Here is a 17,777-nt window from a genome sequence, read left to right as displayed (position 1 = left end):
CTCAGCCCTACACCGATCCACATCCTCGTGACCCCAATTCATATCACCATGACAACATGTAACACCAACTGTCCACCCAGTGATAATTCCCAACATAAACTACATTTATGGCTCCTACAGACGGCTTTTTATTTGGAGGTTTCTGGCTCGTCTTCCTGTTTCTCCTCTTCTTCTCTGGTTTGTTCCCTTCGCTGGTTGTGTGTCGGCCACGTGACTCAACACTGCCCCCAACATTTCTGATGGTACTGCTCTGTTTTCTGTGTCAGCTCCTTGAAAATGGGCCAAATACGCGCGTAACCGATAAAAATCTGGAATCTCCGTTTTCTGCACGTTACTGTTGTGGTTTCTGAGTTTTCCTTCATAATTCTTGTCACAGACTTTTCCTTGACTTCCTGCTTTATGTTGTTCTTCACAGACCTGGTTTCATTTGCTAATCTGCCACACCTGCTCCACATTTAGTTGCTTCTCTTCAGTTTATGTATATATAAATATCTAGCCATTGGTTTGTTTGGCCAGATTGTCTTTCCCCCTGCTGTCGTCCCTCTCTGTGTCAGGTGACAGATAGCGAAGCCTCTTAAAAACGGAGCACAAATGGGCCTTTAGAAGTCTACGAAGTGACTTTCTTTCTAATTCTTTCTTTCACAAAGAAAGAATGACAAGAAAGGTCGCCTGGAGGCGGCTTTCAAATAAAGCTGTAAGTGCAGATTTAAAACTCTCTCCTAGTTTCAGTTTGATGTCGATCGTCGGCATAAAACTGGAGATACAATTCCTTAGATTTAATGACAACAAAATATTTTTAAGAGCATTAAACTGGAATGTGATGGGACGATCAGGCGCTGCATTTCTGTCCTTTTTTCTTTTAAATCTGTCATTTTACAAAACAAACATAAAAAGGTCAAAGTCTGGAATCCGTGTTTTTGTCATTTCCGGAAGCTGAAAAGAACATTTTGTTCACTCTGGAAACCATTTCCAGTCAAAGTCTTTAAACTAAGCCAGGTCCGGAGGACCCCCTGCCCTGCATGTTTTACAGGTAAACCCACTTTAACACACCTGAATGAATTAAAAGCTTGTTAACAGGCTGCAAAGAGCTGGATGAGGAAGTTCAGGATTCCGACTCAGGTGTTTTAGGAGGAGGAACACGTCTAAAACATGCAGGACACGGGGGTATCTGAGAACCTGGAGAACAATGAGCTAAGCTAACAAGCAAGACTTTTAAATACGCTTTTATAAAGAACTATTTATGTACCTCTTATACAACACATTGACCACAACAGACATATAAGCAAATACAGCACATTTCTGTGTCACAATCAGAGAAAAACTCACCTAGAAGGGGTTCAGTGACAGTCGACAAAGACAGGCAACCGGCAGGAGTGAACTCAGTCTGACCGAGGTCGCCCTCCAAGTAGTCCACCTGAGTCGTGCTGCCACACACCACAAAACAAACATGTAGATAATAAAGCAACTTTCAGACTTTAATAAAGAAGTAATGCATTAAAAAAAACTGGTCAAGTCTCAGCTTTGATGCTTCATCTCTCAGTAAGGATGAAAACTTACTGATTCAGTAAAGTATTGATGAGGAAGCGGATGAATGTCGACTTGCCCACATTCTTGGTTCCACACACCAGGATGACGGCGCAACCATCCATGTCTCCTGTGAAGGAAATGCCAGTTAAGTCCTCTGTAAGCAGTGAGAGTGAGGTGTGTGTGTGTGTGTGTGTTGAAGTCCAACAACGTCTGTTAATCACGATGAGTTACAGCTCCACTTAAACAGCTAATGAAAACATTGATCAGAAACCGAAAAGCTGCAGTTTCCAGTTATTTAACTAAACTCTTCTTCCTTTAAAGTCCTGCTAAACGTGAAGCTGAAGCAGAAAAACAATCAGGTTTTATGTAAATCTCGGCATCGATTAGCTGCCATGCTAATAATTCTGATTAATGCTAATGTGTCTCCTACGAGACTGACATGAATCATGATGGTCCTGCTGGTTTCCATGGAGATGAAGGAGTTTTATCTTGGGTTTCACTTCATTCTGTGTCCTCATGGTGTTCTACGGTGAATTTGGGGTTTGCCCCCTAATTCCCCCGACTTTGACCGTTGATAGAGGCGTCAATAAACAAAATAAGCTGATAGATTCCTCAAAATGTGCCTGTTTTTCTTTTTTTTTATTATTTTAGTTTAAAAAAAAAAGTGCCTGTGTTAGGGCCGCTCGATTATGACAAAATTATAATCACGATTATTTTGACTGAAATTGAGATCTCCATTATTTAGCACAATTATCCAGTATTTATAAACAACGCTGCGTGTTCTAGACTCCGTGTCGTGCATTATAACCGTTTAACGCACGGTTCCCAGTTGTTTAATCCGCTGTTACCGCTTATATAGGAACTATTTTATGTTTTATACCAAACAACCGCTGTCAGGCTGCAGCGCGTTTTAGCAGCTGAAGACAGCAGGAGAGGAAACTGCAGAGAGAAATAATCACACCCTTTTATTTTTATCATCGTTGGAAACCCAGATCGTAATTTAGATTAAAATCCGATTAATCGCCCAGCGCTAGCCTGTGTGATATCTCTATAAAACATCTGTAAAAGGCTCCTCATCAGACATTACATCGACATTTCCCGGGTGAATTAGGCTGCTATATTCTGGTTTTCCCTCAAAGTAATGTGGTTTTCTTTCAGAAGGAGATAACTCGGGAAATTTCCAGTGTCTTCCAGGTGAATTTACTCTGACACAGTGACGCATATCTTCACTGCGACATGTCTGCAGTGCGACCAAAACTATACATACAGCGCTTGTAGTTCATTTATTATGAGAGCTCATGAAGAAAAGCTTCAGATCACTTGAGTGCTCACCTCTGCATGCGCTGACTAATGTGTTAAGAGCGTCTCTGTAGCTCCTGGACATCTTGAGGCCCTCAATGGTGCTGGCCATGGGAATCATGCCCAAACCGTTGAGCGGAGTGTCGAGAACAGCTGACAGGAGTTCGGTCTGCAAACACACGATAGAAAAAGCTTTCATCCGAAAGTCATGTCAAAAATCCTTTCAATATCGCCTTTCACTAAACCAACATATAAGCATCTTTATAAGCTCAATATGTGGTCAAACCTGCTGAAAATCTAGCTCTGTATGAATAAACGGGATGAAATCTCACCACAGGAGGGCTGAACAGTTCGCTGAGATCAGTAAAGCTCGACAGAAAGCGCGTCAGAGCCGTCTCCATGGGTTCCAGCAGGATGAGCGAGGACGTTGACGTGATCTTCTTCAGCAACTTCTTCCGCGATGCTGCAAGACAGAACATTTCAAAGAGGAGAAACTTTACTTCAGCATCATTTCAGCAAACGCAGCTCACTTTAGAGCTCCTGAACATGCATTGCTCATTTGTATTCATCCCCTTTCATTAAAGAAAAGGTTGAATTTACAACAGTCACTCAAATAACTGGAGACTCAAAAAAGAAACAATAAATAAAAATTTTCAAAAATATAATTTAGTAATATAAGACAGTTTTTTCATTTAATTGAGTTGAAGAAAGAAAAAAACAAAACCAACAAACAAATGTGTCCTGGACAAATTAGAGACTTTTCTGTTGAACAGTGGGACAAAATACCTGTCAACAGGTGCAGAAGTCTGACTGAGAGGAACAGAAAACACCTGACTGGAGCGGAAACATTAAAGGATTGTTCAACTAAATATTACTTTATGACTGATGTAATATGTAATAAATGATCTTATTTGTTTGCTTTCTAAAAAAAATATTTCTATTGAACCAGAATTAGAAAATAATGTAATGATTTTTATCAAAATTATTACTATTATTATTATTATTATTACTTTAGTCAATTTCAGCTTATTTTTACAGGCAGCTGTTTTTTTTCCTTCTTTAATGAAAGGGGATGAATAAATATGAACACAACTGTAAGCTGGTACCTGCTTGAAGATACTTTTGAAGAATGTATGAAGCTTCTGCTCTGTTGCCTCGGACGTAATCGGAGGTTTCCAGCGCTCTAATAGTGAGAGGAGAGTGTGACGCTGGGGAGAAGAGGGGGTACGACTTCTGGCCCTCTTCAATAGTGAATCCCATCACTTCCACACGGCCATATAAACAGGACAAAAAGCACTTCCCACGGAAACACAGGGTCTGCAAGAGCATAAAGTAACATTCAGATGTGGAAATTCCTGCTGTTGATCCAGCAAAACCAATGCTCTGAATCCTACCTGATTTTTCTGCATGACCAGAATGGCACGGTTTTGCCGATCATCTCTTTGTGCGCAGTGATGGAGAGCCTCTCCCTCCAGTCGGCCAGGCTGGACATCCTCCACATCCACGGAGCTCTCCGTGTGTCCATTCCCAAGAAACGACTGTGAATACTCCTTCCAATCCTTCAAGTCCTCAGTTTCATCGTCCAAGGTAAACGCTGAGCTTCCATTAGCCTGAGAGTACGGTTTCCTAAGTCTAGGCTCGGGAGGGTTTATCTTGTGCTCTGACACAGTTTTTGCTTTGTTTTTTAGCCTCTTAACAGAAGGTTTTTTCTTCCCAGACACCTGGTGCTCCTTTATCATACTGATCATGACAGGACTCGACATTAGATCAGAGGACTTAGCGGGAAGCCTGCATCTTTTGGCCCTCACATCCTTCCATTTCTGAGATTTACCTTTTACAGGTGTTGGTTTGTTCACCTTCATGATCTTCTGATCAACAGGCAGTGATTAGGGTTCAGATGGAAACAAAGGGGGGAGCCTGCAAATAAAAGGAAAGAATATTTAACCTGAAAAGATGTTTCTTCAGCCACAAAACAAACAATGCAAACAAAAGACACAGTTTTTACAAAAATGCTTGTTTAAAAAACAAGTTAGCTTCAGCTAGCTTCACTTTGGTATCAGATACTTCAGTAGCCAGAAAGAGACAAGCTATTCCCGTGTTTCTGAACACATTAAACTGAAAAATGAACAAATATGTCAAACAGATGCAGCCAAAACCCAGAAGACTGAAACCTGGATTTTAAACCTGGTTAACACATAACTAGCATTAGCTGTAGCTAACAAAGCTGCCGTCTGACAGATTAAACTTAAAACTTACCCCCCACCTGGGAAAACAGCTGCTGCAGTGTAAAAAAGTACCTTTTGTGAGTTTTCACTCTGGAAACTTTTATAATTCATTTAAAGAAAATCCAGGCAGTGGGACAGATGTTTATATTGCAGCGTGCTAGCGGGCTACCTTGCGTGTGTGAGACACACAAACACGCTGGCGCCAGGTTGGATCAGCTGGACGGACGCATCGACGTGATTGGTTGAGACGTTGTTAGGCAACAGAAATACGTCGCAGCGTGCATAGACGTCATATAACATAGACGCCTCATTGAGCTGGAGAGTGAACCAGCGTCGCCGCCATATTGGATGGGTCTCCGCTTTGGAGTTTTGCTGCAGAATCAACGTGGTTTCCCCACAAAACTCTTTTTTGTGGAGCAAAACGTGTATATATAACACGCAAAGAAAACACTTTTCTACATAAGTGGTTGATAAATAACATTAACACAGTGAATAATCTACTAAATGCAAATGATACATTTTACTCCAATGAGGTGTTTATGGAAAAATATGATATTGATGCTTCACAAAAAAGAGTTTTACATGGTTGCATAATTACCTCCACCGAGGAGGTTATGTTTGTACCGGCTTTATCTGTTTGTGTTCAAGATAACAAAAGTTATGGATGGATTTTCATGAAATTTTCAGGACTTGTTGGAAATGTGAAAAGTAAGAACTGATTTAATCTTGGTGATGATCTGTATCACGACTTAGATCCAGGAACCTTTTAAAGACCTTGGCGGAGGTTTGCGCTCTCAGGGTGTTTTTCTAGGTAATTTCTGAATTAGTTTTGATAAAAAACTTTTTTCAGACTTTGCACAACTGTATCTTTATATTGATAAATTAATAAATGTAAATAAAAGAAAGAGTGAATTGTAGTCAAGAGAAAGCCAGCAACTATTCCCATATTTTGTTCAGCATACGGTTGCAATAACCGGCAAAATACTGAAATCAGATCGTGTGGAATTACATTTCACAAGGTTGAATAATAATTTAATTGACCAGATAAAAATAGCTAAATCCAAATGCATCAATAAACAATCAAACATGTTAATATCAAATTCATTTATACATTTATTTTCATTGTAGGTACCTTGTGTCAAACATTAAAAACAATGTGCTTTTCTGCTAAAGTATTTTATAATGCTATTTAACAATGTTTTACAGTTATCTGTATCATAACAATATCTGCCCTTTGTAACAAACCAAACTGTGAGAAAAATCAGGTAAAAATTTGTGAGTTATTGTTGTGGTGGGCCTACACCTTACAAATAAATGCATTGGGAGGCGCATGGTGACCCATCCAAGATGGCGGCAGTGTAATACAATGCGGCTTCTTTGTATATGATGTCTATGGAAATACGTCACTGCGTGTCCCTCCAACGGATCCAATCTAAGCATCTACCGCCACATCCCTGGTCGATTCCCCTTGTATTATACTGTTTAATTTATTTGCTGTTGTTCCTTTTTTAATAATCATCTTAATGATTGCACTTTGTAAAAACTCACCCATGTAATAATTATTCGAAAACTTAATGAAAATAAATAAATAATTTAAAAAAAAAAAAAAAAAAGCACATACCGCCGGATCTCAGTGGTCGACTATAATCTATCCAGGAATGTTATTGTTTACAAAGACGTGTTAACAAAATATGAAATATTTATAGCTTTCGGATGAAAGGCAACTAAATTGATAAAGAAATACACATGCAAATTAAAATGTGACAATACGACATTTTAATTGTTTTACTTTGTGAATACTCATGTTTAATACTGAGCAACAAAAACGTTTCACAGAGTTTCCCTTGAACATCGTCACATCCTCTTCCTTTTTGCAACACAGAAGGGCCTACAAGAGACGAAAAGAAGATAGTTGTAGCTATGCAGTGTTGTGTTTTGTTAAATTAATGTAGTGTATTAATGTAGTTATTGGGACAGTAGAGAACATTGTGTTGAAGATGTGAGTGTCCATGCAGCTGCGTCCCTTGCTTAGGGAGCGTCTGTAAAGGTACGAGGTAGGAAATAAACGTGGAGGTACGTAGTTGGGGAAGGGGTTACAATCATTATATCAACTGTCAGCATACTTAATAAATAACTACAAGACAACGAATCTTGTATTTACTATTGATACATATGCTATTAAGCAGATTAATCTAAACTATGTAAACACATTTTGAGCCTTGATTCAACACACATGTTCACAACCTTTCCAAATATCCAGAATTTTATCTTAATGCAGCATAATGGAAACTGATCCTCAATTTTGGAAAAAAGTATTAATTTAGAGACAAAAAAACAAACTTAAGTGTCTTAATTGTAGTACAATGATGCGTATTTACAGCTTTCTTTTATATTTGTAGTAAAAGAACAAAAAGGAAAACAGTCATTTAAATCAGTGTTTTTCAACCAATGTGCCGTGGCACACTAGTGTGTTGCGAGAGATTATCAGGGGCGCCCTGAGAAATAACCCAATTTCACCTAATTGGTCTAAAAAGTAGCTCTGTGTCCAAACAGGCCCCAGTGAAAGATGATAAAATTCCAACTTCTTGGGTTTATCTGATTTTTATTCAAGAGGCTTTGACAAGATGGACTTCATGTTAATAATATGGACTTTAAAAAAAAAACAAAAAAACAGCAACATCTTGGTTTGTGGTGTGCCTTGTGATTTTTCATTGAGAAAAAGTGTGACTTGGCTCAAAAAAGGTTGAAAAACACTGATTTAAATAACTCGTTTCTACCCTTAGGTAAAAAAAAAAACCCAACTACTTGTTTATTAATTTCGCACTGAACTGATAAAATAAAGATTTATTAAATAAAGTTTACACAGTATAATGTTAATATTAATTATTTTTCCCTGATCAGAATGTTTTGTTTTTATTTAGCCAAACTTTTACCAGGAAAATCCCACTGAAATCCCAGAAAAAATCATAGTAAAAATATTCATTCATTCATTCATTCATTCATTCATTCATTCATTCATTCTCCTAACCGCTTAATCCAATTCAGGGTCGCGGAGAAGCTGGAGCCTATCCCAGCAGTATTTGGGCAAAAGGCAGGGTACACCCTGGACAGCTCGCCAGTCCATCGCAGGGCCAGTAAAAACACTGTTACAAAATAAAATAAAGAAAATAAACTGAAATCAGTGGCAGGCCAAAGATTGCAGTGTAGATTTAATATGATTGAAAAATCAGCTGCAGGTTTCTGTGACCCTGAATTGGACTGAGCAGTTAAGAAAATGGATGGATGATTAAAAGACTGTGTTGGAGTTGTAAAATGTATATATTTTTGTTTGTCCTACCATTTATACAACGACCAAACTGATTTTTTTAGGAATGTAAATGTAGATCATATGATGTGTCTCTCTGCAGCTGCAGCCCTCGGTGAAGCAGGAAGGATGTCTTCTGCAGAGAGCAGCCATGCAAGCCGTGTTCTGTCGTCTCTCAACCAGCAGAGGGCAGCGGGGAGGTTTTGTGATGCAGTGTTGACCGTGGGAGACGGGGTGCCTTACCTTGCACATCGCAGCATCCTCGCTTGTTTCAGTGAACTCTTCGGAGAGTTCAACACGAGACCCGCTAACTGCACGGAGTTCTTCCTGCAGGGTTGCCCTGGCGACGGCTTGGAGTTGCTCCTAAACTTCGTCTACACCGGAGAGCTGAAGCTGGACCTGGACAACGTGGACAAGGTGCAGAAAGCAGCGTCTAGCCTGAGTATACCCGAAGCTCTCATAATCTGTCAGCAGTTCAAGGAGGCCTCTGAGGAAGCGGGGCTGCCGAAGCAGAGGAGAGGGAGACGGAGGAAGTGTGCGTCAGATGCAGCAGCAGATGAGTCAAAAGCTGATTCTGCTGCAGGCAGTTTGACCAGAGCTGACGCCGCGACTCCCGCCACCACAACACGCTCTGGTCGAGTGGTGAAGGGCCCCAAGTGGCTGGTGACCGTCGATGTTGGCCCCACCTCGGACAGCAAAAGGACCTCTCTGAACCCCGTCGAGAAGGAAAGAGACGAAGCTTCGGCTGAACATCTAAACCCAGCTGCTGAAACTGAGGTCGACTTCACACGTGCACATGACAAGTGGATGGATAGACGGATTTTAGCACATCTGTCTGATGCTGTTTGCAGGTAACCGAGCTGCAGACGGACGTGCATGACAGAGGTGTTACCCAGGCAACGGGAGAAGCGGCGGAAGAGGAGAGGGAGGAGGAAGATGATGTGGGTGATTTTGAGAGCATCACCGAAGACACAGATGAAGACTATGTCCCTCCTGCTGAGTCCACTTCTTCAGGTCGGCTCACATCAGCGTCAGAGAAGCAGAAAGCCGACGTTAAAGCAAACATCAACCAGGAAACCGATCATGTGGAGGAAGACTCCAAGGAGTCTGTGCAGTGTCCCATCTGCCACAAATCCTTCAAGAGCAAATACTACCTGAAGGTCCACAACAGGTACAGACTTTCTACTGGGTTTGTTGTTGTTTATGGGAGAGTATACCCACTAATGTGTGCTTTGTTCAGGCGGCACACAGGGGAGAGACCTTTCAGTTGCCTCAAATGTGGGAAGAGATACTTCAGGAAGGAGAATCTGTACACACACCAGAGCAGGGACTGTGCCAGGGTCCAGGTGAGTGAAGACAAAGAAGCAAAGTCCGAGCTGTTCTTGTCATCAGAAAGCGTCTTCATCGCGTTGCAGCAGAGAGATTTCTAGTCTAAGGCTACGTTCAGACTGCAGGGCTCGCTGCTCATATCGGATGTTTTTGTGAAATCCAAATTTTTTGAAAGTCCGTTCACATTTCCGATCAAATGTGACTTGTATGTGATCTCCTGTATGAACCTCATGCGCACCAGAAGCGTTCCGTAGAAGACACGGCGACGTGCAGTGAGCGCGCGTGTGACGTCTTTGTGTTTGCAGAGGCAAATATGGACGGCAGCAGAGCATTTGCTATTTTAAAAGTTTTGTCCAACCGTAGCCACAACATTGTGAATGGGTTCGTTTTAAGGAGACGTTTACAGAAGAGGAAAGTAAAAGTTTTGGTCGAGGCCTTTTGTGAAGCTGTAGAGAGAAACGTTTGGGTACGGAGTCGCAGTCAGGATCGGTGGAAGAGTGATGTGAGCGCATTTACCGATAAAAAGTTCATAAACAACAAATGCCGAAAAATGACGCGTCCGTTCAGACTGAAGTCGCATTGTTAAAGATCAGATACATATCGGATTTAGGACCACATATCCAAGCGGCCTGGGTCGCATTGGAAAATATCAGATCTGTGTTGTTCAGACTGTTAAGAAAAGATCGGTTACAGGTCGCGTAGGGGCAAAAACATCGGATTTAAGTCACTTCAGCCTGTAGTGTGAACGTAGCCAAATCAGCTTTTCCCAGACTACGGGTCTTTAACCTAAGATAAGTTCAGGTGGGGTCACCAGGTCATAAAAAGGCACCAACATTTATCAGGTAAATTTTAACATATCATCATCCTCATAGCATAACTGCATGAATCATACTTTATGGTTTTATATGCAATGAGCAACATTAGGGGAGTTCGGTTCGACAGATATCACAGTTTAGCAAAAATATGACCATTCTGCTGATATGTTGGGGATTGTGACCGTCCTAGATGACTGGTTTAAACTGGTGGCAACATTTGACCATAACATGTTGTAGACCGACTGAAAAACTGGGTAGATCTTCCTAGAACCAGACTGAACCGGTTTGGTTCCTGTCTGAAAGACAAGGACCTCCTTGTGTTTACAGGTAACGATGAATCTGACTGAACTAAAGTAAACTGTGGAGTTCCTCAAGGCTCCATCTTAGGGACACTGCCGTTCAGTCTGTTAGTTAATCAAAACTTTACTTATAGAGCACTTTTAGTTTTATTTTATTTATATTTTAATTGAATTTCTTTTACTCTTTTTAAGTAAGTTTAAATGCACTTTTCCTGCCTTTTCCGCAGCTGCTGTACATGAAATGTTCCATACAGATAAATCCTGTTGTAATTCCAGATGTACACCTGTCCGACATGCTCCTCATCCTTCAAAACAAAAGAAGAGCTGCGGGTGCATGCAGTCTCTCACACAGGAGAAATGCCCCACAAGGTGCAGGTTACTCCTCCCAAACACTGATAAGAGCAAACAACAGCAATGCTACACTTTTAAAAATGTCTGTTAATCAGGATATCTCTGTTTTTTTTAAAGTGTTCAACATGTAGCGAGCAGTTTATGTACAAGAAGGACTTGACAACGCACCTGATGAAGATCCATGGTCATCCCAAACCACATGCTGTGAGTACCTACTGTGGGGATGGGGTGGTCCCAGAATGACGATCCACAGGATCAATACTGAGGAATTATATATTAAAGTAGAAGAAAAAAGCTGAAGATGAATAAACTTCTCGTGGGTGTTGTAATCAGGTTCTTGCACAGAACAGGTGAGATGTCAGATTTCACACAGGATTAGGATTTAGATTAGCTAACGGAGGTAAGTGAGCTAAAGCTTACCAAATGGTGTCTGTTGTTTATTTCCTCGTGTGCCTTGTATATGAAGGTTACTGTAGATGTGCTGTTAACATTTCATTTTAGTGTCCGGAGTGCCCCAAAACCTTCTTAACCCGGAGCGAGCTGCGTGTGCATGAGGCGGCCAAACACCGCGGCGAAAAACCGTTTGTGTGTGAAGAGTGTGGCCATCGAGCGTCAAGCCGAAACGGCCTGCATATGCACATCAAAGCCATTCACAGGTATAAGCGAGCGTCTCGTAGCGCAGCTGGCGTCTCGTTGCGTAGCGGGCGTCTCGTTGCGTAGCGGGCGTCTCGTTGCGTAGCGGGCGTCTCGTTGCGTAGCGGGCATCTCGTGCGCAGCGGGCGTCTCGTGCGCAGCATGCTAACACGCATCTTTCTGTCAGCGATCTAAGAATCTTGGAAAAGGCGTCTCCTCGTGTCTGAACGTTGCAACGTTTTCTCCGCTTGTTGATGTTCAGAAACGAGCGGCCTTTCGTGTGCAGTTTCTGCGGCCACGCGTTCTCCCAGAAGAACAACCTCAACATGCATCTGCGGATCCACAGCGGCGAGAGGCCTTACCAGTGTCACCTCTGTGGGAAAACCTTCCGGACACAAGGTAACGGCAGCTCCTGCCAGTCTGGGACTATCTTACCAACAGCTGGCTTTTCATAAAGGTTAACAGCTCAACTTAAACACACACATAATACCTTTATTTATTATTTACTATATATATGTATTTATCATGTAAAAATGGTGAAAGATGTGAGATTTAGTAGTAAAGTTGATCGATAATCAGATGTTTTCTGTGTGTTTTGACTCCAGCCAGTCTGGATAAGCACCACCGGACGCACACTGGCGAGCGTCCGTTCAGCTGTGACGTCTGCGAGCAGCGCTTCACGGAGAAGGGGGCGCTCCTCCGCCACAAGGCCAGCAAGCACGAGGAGGGCCGCCCTCACAGCTGTCACATCTGTGGCAAAACATTCAAAGGTGAGACGCAGCAGCTGATGTGCATGTTTTTCCTCTGAAAACTGATCATTTATTTTTGTTTTTTTTTCTATTAACCAGCAAGAGAGCAGTTACGTGTCCACCTACGCCGCCACAAAGGTGTGAGGAACTTTGAGTGCCCCGACTGTGGCTACAAGTTCACAAGACAGGTCGGTTCCAACGCAGTTTTCCTGCCTGATGCAGAGTTTAGCTGGGAGACAAACATTTATTTATTTATAAAATTAATTTTTTTGTATATTATGTTAATCAATTTTGTTATGTTTTAATTTATACTTTATTTTAAATTAATCTGTTTGTATTATAGTCTGGTCTAAACTTATGGTCAGGTCATTGCAGACACTTCAACTATAATAAAAAGAGATTTAGTCAAAAACAAAAAAAGAAAATTAACTGGGAATTAATGCTGGGAAGTTCCTATAACTGGTAAAGATTATTGTAGAAACATTGTAGAAAGATAAATGATGCGAATAATCTGTTAGTATTTTTCTATTTTCTTCACCGCTCAGTCCAATTCAGGGAAGCTGGAGTTTATCCCAGCAATCACTGGACGAGAGGCAGGGTTCTGTTACTAAACTTTGAAATAATATTAATAAAAATAAGTAGATTTATTAGCTTTTCCAACAGGATTTGCGTGTAAAAGACCCTGAATGGGAGCATTTGTTGACATTTTCCCAGTGTGAGGGTCAGCTCCTGTTGTGTTTTTATACTCTTTGCAAAAACACATTATATCCACACATTAGCAATCATTTACACCCCAGATGGGACTTGAACCCACAAACCCTGGCTTAGGGGGCCAGTGCCTTATCCGTTGGTGCTACAGTCCCCCTTGCAGAGCGGCGTCACACACATCCAGCCTCAGCATCCTCCATGTTGCTGCTCTGCACGTCATCTCTTTGTTGCCACGGCAGCAGCCTTTGTTGGAAACATTTGGAAGTGATTGTTCATGGACACGTTGAAGCCCCATGGTGTTTATTTCTGTCCGTCTTTAGGAAAGAATAACAAGATAATTATTCTTCAAACGCGGCGTTCTGAAACGTCATGCGAAGCATCTGAACTCGGCTGCACACTGCTCCGGATCGTTCTGCATATTCTGTTCGTTTCAGCGCGAATAAGAGCGAACAGGAGTTTTTTATCATCTGAAATGATAAAAGGTTATAGAATCATCTGGATTTGATGGTTGAGGCAACATTTAGTTCCAGATTATTCAACCTGACAACACAGTTGATGCGTGTGCACACGTAGGTGTCAAGTCCGTGTGACTCATTGGTTTCTGATCCGGAGGACCTGGTGGGTTAAGATGATTTTTTTGTTGTTGTTTTTAATGTGAACAAGTAGTTTAATTGATCTAAGATGGATCGCAACCCAGAACATTCCTCCACCACCTTGTTACCGTGGCAACGTGTTGGGACATGATGGCTCGTCTGGTGCAGAACTTCCATCATCGGCGAGTCTTCAGGCGTTTCTGAGCTCACTGTGAACGTCTCTCTGCGTGAACGCCGGTTAAAGGAGGCTCAGATGCAGCGTCGTGCACAGCTGCAGCCTCTGGACTCAGGGGTCTCCAACTCCAGTCCTCGTTACCTACAACCCTGCAGGGTTTAGTGTTTCCCTGCTACAACACACTTTGTTCAAATGAAAAGGTTCTTCAGCAACGTGTCGCTATGTTCTGCACATGCCTTGTAATGAGCCATGGATTTGGGTCAGGTGTGTCGCAGCGGGGAAACTCTAGTGATGGTGGCTCAGAGGACCGGTTGGAGACCCCTGTGAGTCTGGGCCGTCCTGCATGCAGGGGTTCACCAGAACCTGCTGCTGCTGCTGCTTCTATCTGAACCAGCAGGTTCCAGTTTTTATATAACAGATGGTTGCAATACTTCTAATTTATTTCCACAACCTTGGACATCCAAGTATTTATGTAATGATGCTTTAAACTGAATAATAAACATAAATAATCATTATCTGAGGCTGTTTTGGTGGGAGGAGTTATTCAGGTTCCTACACCACCTCATCCACTATTATTCCTTTATTTGTTGTTAAGATTGACTGATGATCGTCCATCTCCTCCAGGCTCACCTGCGACGACACGTTCTGATCCACAAACGCACCGAGCACTACAACCCCCGGCAGAGGAAACTGAGGAACGTTGTTGTGCAGGACGCTGATGGAAACTCTGCCGACAACGAGGCCACTAAATCTGATTGCGTCCCACAGACGGCCGCCGCCCAGGAGTCCACGACCCCGCAGCCGGACTCGTCGGGGCTGGCCTCCAGCTGCATCATGCGGGTGGTGATCGAGCCAGATGACCCGGCGATGGAGGAGGTGGTGAGCAGCCCGAGCGTGGGGCACAGCGAGCCGACGGAGGGGTTCTCTGTCCCGGAAGTGTTGCAGCAGACCCAGCTGGTCATAAAGACGTATGGAAGCATGGTGGACATGGAGAGAATCGTTGAGGATTTATCTGAGAACAAGGCGTGAAGGCTGGCAGCCGCAAGGCCAGCTAAGCCGGAAGTCATCAGATTAAAGGAGCATCCGCTTCATGTACCAGAACATTCTGGTCAGGCTCATAATCTTCACATTTCACGGTCAGGGTGGTGTCTTATTGGACTGATGTACGTTGTTCCTCATGTCAAAGCCACTGAAGAAGATGTTTGCAGGCAATTCTACATGTGGAGTGTAGCTTATTAAAACATGAACTTTTTGAGTCTTCTGGTTTATTTCATCCAGTTTTATGTCTGTTGGTCATGTGATGTGAAATAATCATGTGATGTTACACATGACACAGCCCCCCCCTTTTAAAAAAACAACCCCCCCCCCCCCCCCCCCTACAATACATGTTACAATGTGTTATGGACCAACCAAATATCAGTACTTTCAGTTTTGATGCAGATCGCATGTGTTTCTGTAGCGATACAAGCAAACCGTGTTTCATGGCGAAAAGGCATTTTTCCATAGGTTACCACGGTAACACGCTTTCTCCTATTGGAAAGATTTCAATAACTTTTGGTCCCCATCTTGTCCCAAAGCTTCCAGCAGAATTCGAAGCCAGTCGCATTGATGCCCTCAGACTAGTTTGTTCAAATATGATGCGCTTAAAGTCATAAAATGGGCATAAACGCCAAGATGGCGGACACCCCATTGCCATGGCAACATGTGTTTCATTGACTTTTCTACTCGTCTTGATGTGATAGACATGTGTGCTGAATTTCGTCCTCCCCTATGTCAAACTAAACTTTTTAGACCCCATTCTATGCGCCATTTTCAGTGTTTCTAGGGGGAGTGGTAGAGCCATTTTTGCATTGAAGTATATGCGGACCATAGAAAACCGCTATTTTTGCCGGGCTTGAGGTGTGTGCCAAGTTTTGCAACTTTTCACGGGCACTAAGGGGGTCAAAAAGGGGCGAGTTGTGGTGAGAAGATACTTCGTATAGCTCGGACCCTAAGAAATACTAAAGATGTCCGATATTATCGGCTGATATTGACATTAAAATAGAATATAGGAAATGATCAGAATAAGTGACGGAACTTTTACATCATATGCACATACTTTTATGAAACTCTTCAGCTACGTCTTCGCTAATTCAAAATGACAAAATATATGAGATGTGTGTGTTTTTCAAGATATTTTGGTTTGTTTGGCACAACTCGCTCTGAAAATATCGGTTGATATCGGTATTGGAAATAACATTGTTATCAGTAAAAAAAAAAAGCTAATATCCAACATCCCTAATGAATAGTCTAGAAATATGCACAATAAATGAATGAAACATACAATGAATTAGTAATTTTTGTAGAGAAATGATTTATTTCTAAAGACTGGTTTCATAAAGTTTAATGAAACAAGTTGCTTCAGGATTGAACCGAATGCTAACAGATGCTAACTGTGATGCTAACCTGTTCCACTTCTGTTTTTTCCTGTTCTTAATGCAAACCTTGTTGGTAAAATCAATTTAATGAACAAAGCAAATAAAAATTCTGCTCCAACATCTTTTTAACGGGATAGCTACGTCCTCTGCTGCTTCGTTGATCTCTACATCGGCTCGGTCAGCCGCCATTTTGTTGCTTTTTATCTGACAGTCCTACAGGATCTTAGCTCTCCTCCACCACCTTGGGAAGAGTTTCCTACTGGGACCTTAGGGTCTCCAGTCCATATCCTGCCGAGATGTTTCTGTAAACTCTTCACAGCCTTCACCTGGGGTCTGGTCCGGGCTTCTGGTGCATGATTAGCACTTCTGTGCTGTTCTTCAGTCCAACCATTAGCAGGACTTCTTCATATGTTCATGTCCACCACATGTCTATGATGGCTCCTCCAGCTGCCCCAAACTGGACAAAAGAAAGCTGGAAAATTGTTGCCTGGTCTGGTGAATCTCCACTTCAGCTGCTATATTCAGGAGGCTGCAGGGTGGTCGGCACCATTATCTCACAGCGAGGTTCCTGGAGACCCTGAAACCTGCTTCGTTTTGCTGAAGCAGACTGGTTTGAATCAACGTGTTGAGGCTTTGATTGTGTAACCAAGGCCGGATTATCCAATGGGCATTGTGGGCACAGGCCCAGGGGCCCACACCCAGTTGGGGCCCATGTGGTGCCCGCGTAGGGAAAACACCAGCAGTTTTGACATGAAACAAAATGTACATAAAAGCCCATTAGTTACACCACAGTGTCTAGTGCATTGCTATTGGTACCATTGGCTGAGAGATGTTAGAAATGTCGTTTTACAATTCACAATTTCCACAATGTTATGGTGCGGAATGGGGCCCCTGGAACAGTCTGGGCCCAGGGGCCTGTGCATTTTTAATCCGGCCCTGCGTATAATCAAAGATGACGGAGGCTTCACACATCCCAGTAAGATTACTCATTTCAGTCTTTGGAGCTGTTTCATTCGTCACGTACAAACTTAAATTGTGACAAAACTGTAAGAATTTAAATAAAACTCATGTATGGGAGCTTTTCTGTCGCCCACAAAGAGACTGTAGGTCTTTTATCATATAATAAATGGTTTGGTTAACAGTATCCCTGCAGGCATTTCTTTCATTCGTTTTCCTAACCGCTTAATCCAATTCAGAATTTCGGAGAAGCTGGAGTCTATCCCAGTAGTCTTTGGGCGAAAGGCAGGGTACACCCTGGACAGCTCACCAGTCCATCGCAGCCATTGGGAGGATTAAATGGTTACAGAAAATGAATAAACGGTAAAATATAAAATTATGTTTCTAGTTTCTGAC

The 17,777-nt window shown here is 42.3% G+C and overlaps 2 protein-coding genes across 4 annotated transcripts in view; one reads left to right on the top strand and one right to left on the bottom strand.

Moving 5' to 3' along the window:
* The window catches only part of nol9 (nucleolar protein 9), a 13,672-nt gene extending 8,466 nt beyond the window's left edge, over window positions 1-5,206 (bottom strand). Inside the window, exons 1-7 of one of the 2 annotated variants that reach the window (XM_079238412.1) lie at window positions 5,124-5,206; window positions 4,221-4,743; window positions 3,933-4,143; window positions 3,159-3,289; window positions 2,860-2,995; window positions 1,558-1,654; window positions 1,327-1,424 (exon numbers count right to left, since the gene is read on the bottom strand). In XM_079238412.1, the coding sequence (XP_079094538.1) occupies window positions 1,327-1,424; window positions 1,558-1,654; window positions 2,860-2,995; window positions 3,159-3,289; window positions 3,933-4,143; window positions 4,221-4,688 (1,141 nt within the window). In that variant the 5' untranslated portion in view covers window positions 4,689-4,743; window positions 5,124-5,206. Of the gene's footprint in view, window positions 1-1,326; window positions 1,425-1,557; window positions 1,655-2,859; window positions 2,996-3,158; window positions 3,290-3,932; window positions 4,144-4,220; window positions 4,744-5,082 lie in introns of both variants that reach the window. The other variant, XM_079238411.1, reaches the window with a different exon arrangement.
* A 1,742-nt stretch (window positions 5,207-6,948) lies between these two features.
* On the top strand, window positions 6,949-15,253 carry zbtb48 (zinc finger and BTB domain containing 48). Of its 2 annotated transcripts, none has more exons than XM_079239442.1 (11): window positions 6,949-7,098; window positions 8,459-9,132; window positions 9,207-9,526; window positions 9,596-9,701; window positions 11,075-11,167; window positions 11,267-11,353; window positions 11,651-11,805; window positions 12,045-12,181; window positions 12,388-12,552; window positions 12,631-12,719; window positions 14,632-15,253. In XM_079239442.1, exons 2-11 carry the CDS (start codon window positions 8,485-8,487, stop codon window positions 15,034-15,036), a joined length of 2,205 nt encoding a protein of 734 aa, XP_079095568.1. In that variant the 5' UTR covers window positions 6,949-7,098; window positions 8,459-8,484; the 3' UTR covers window positions 15,037-15,253. The 2 variants fall into 2 exon arrangements, with proteins under 2 accessions (XP_079095568.1, XP_079095567.1); XM_079239441.1 differs by having other exon boundaries at window positions 6,949-7,124.
* The last annotated feature ends 2,524 nt before the right edge of the window (window positions 15,254-17,777 follow it).

Source organism: Telmatherina bonti, assembly GCF_933228915.1.
Source record: "Telmatherina bonti genome assembly, chromosome: 4".
In the NCBI taxonomy this organism is placed as follows: Eukaryota; Metazoa; Chordata; class Actinopteri; order Atheriniformes; family Telmatherinidae; genus Telmatherina; species Telmatherina bonti.
This window is presented reverse-complemented; position numbering and strand designations above follow the sequence as displayed.

Bases quoted from the DNA above. Each gene is read 5' to 3' on its own strand.
- zbtb48 (XM_079239442.1), top strand. From the start codon at position 8,485: ATGTCTTCTGCAGAGAGCAGCCATGCAAGCCGTGTTCTGTCGTCTCTC. The intron at 9,133-9,206 runs GTCGACTTCACA...TGCTGTTTGCAG, and splicing joins ACCCAGCTGCTGAAACTGAG to GTAACCGAGCTGCAGACGGA. The intron at 12,182-12,387 runs GTAACGGCAGCT...TTTTGACTCCAG, and splicing joins GAAAACCTTCCGGACACAAG to CCAGTCTGGATAAGCACCAC.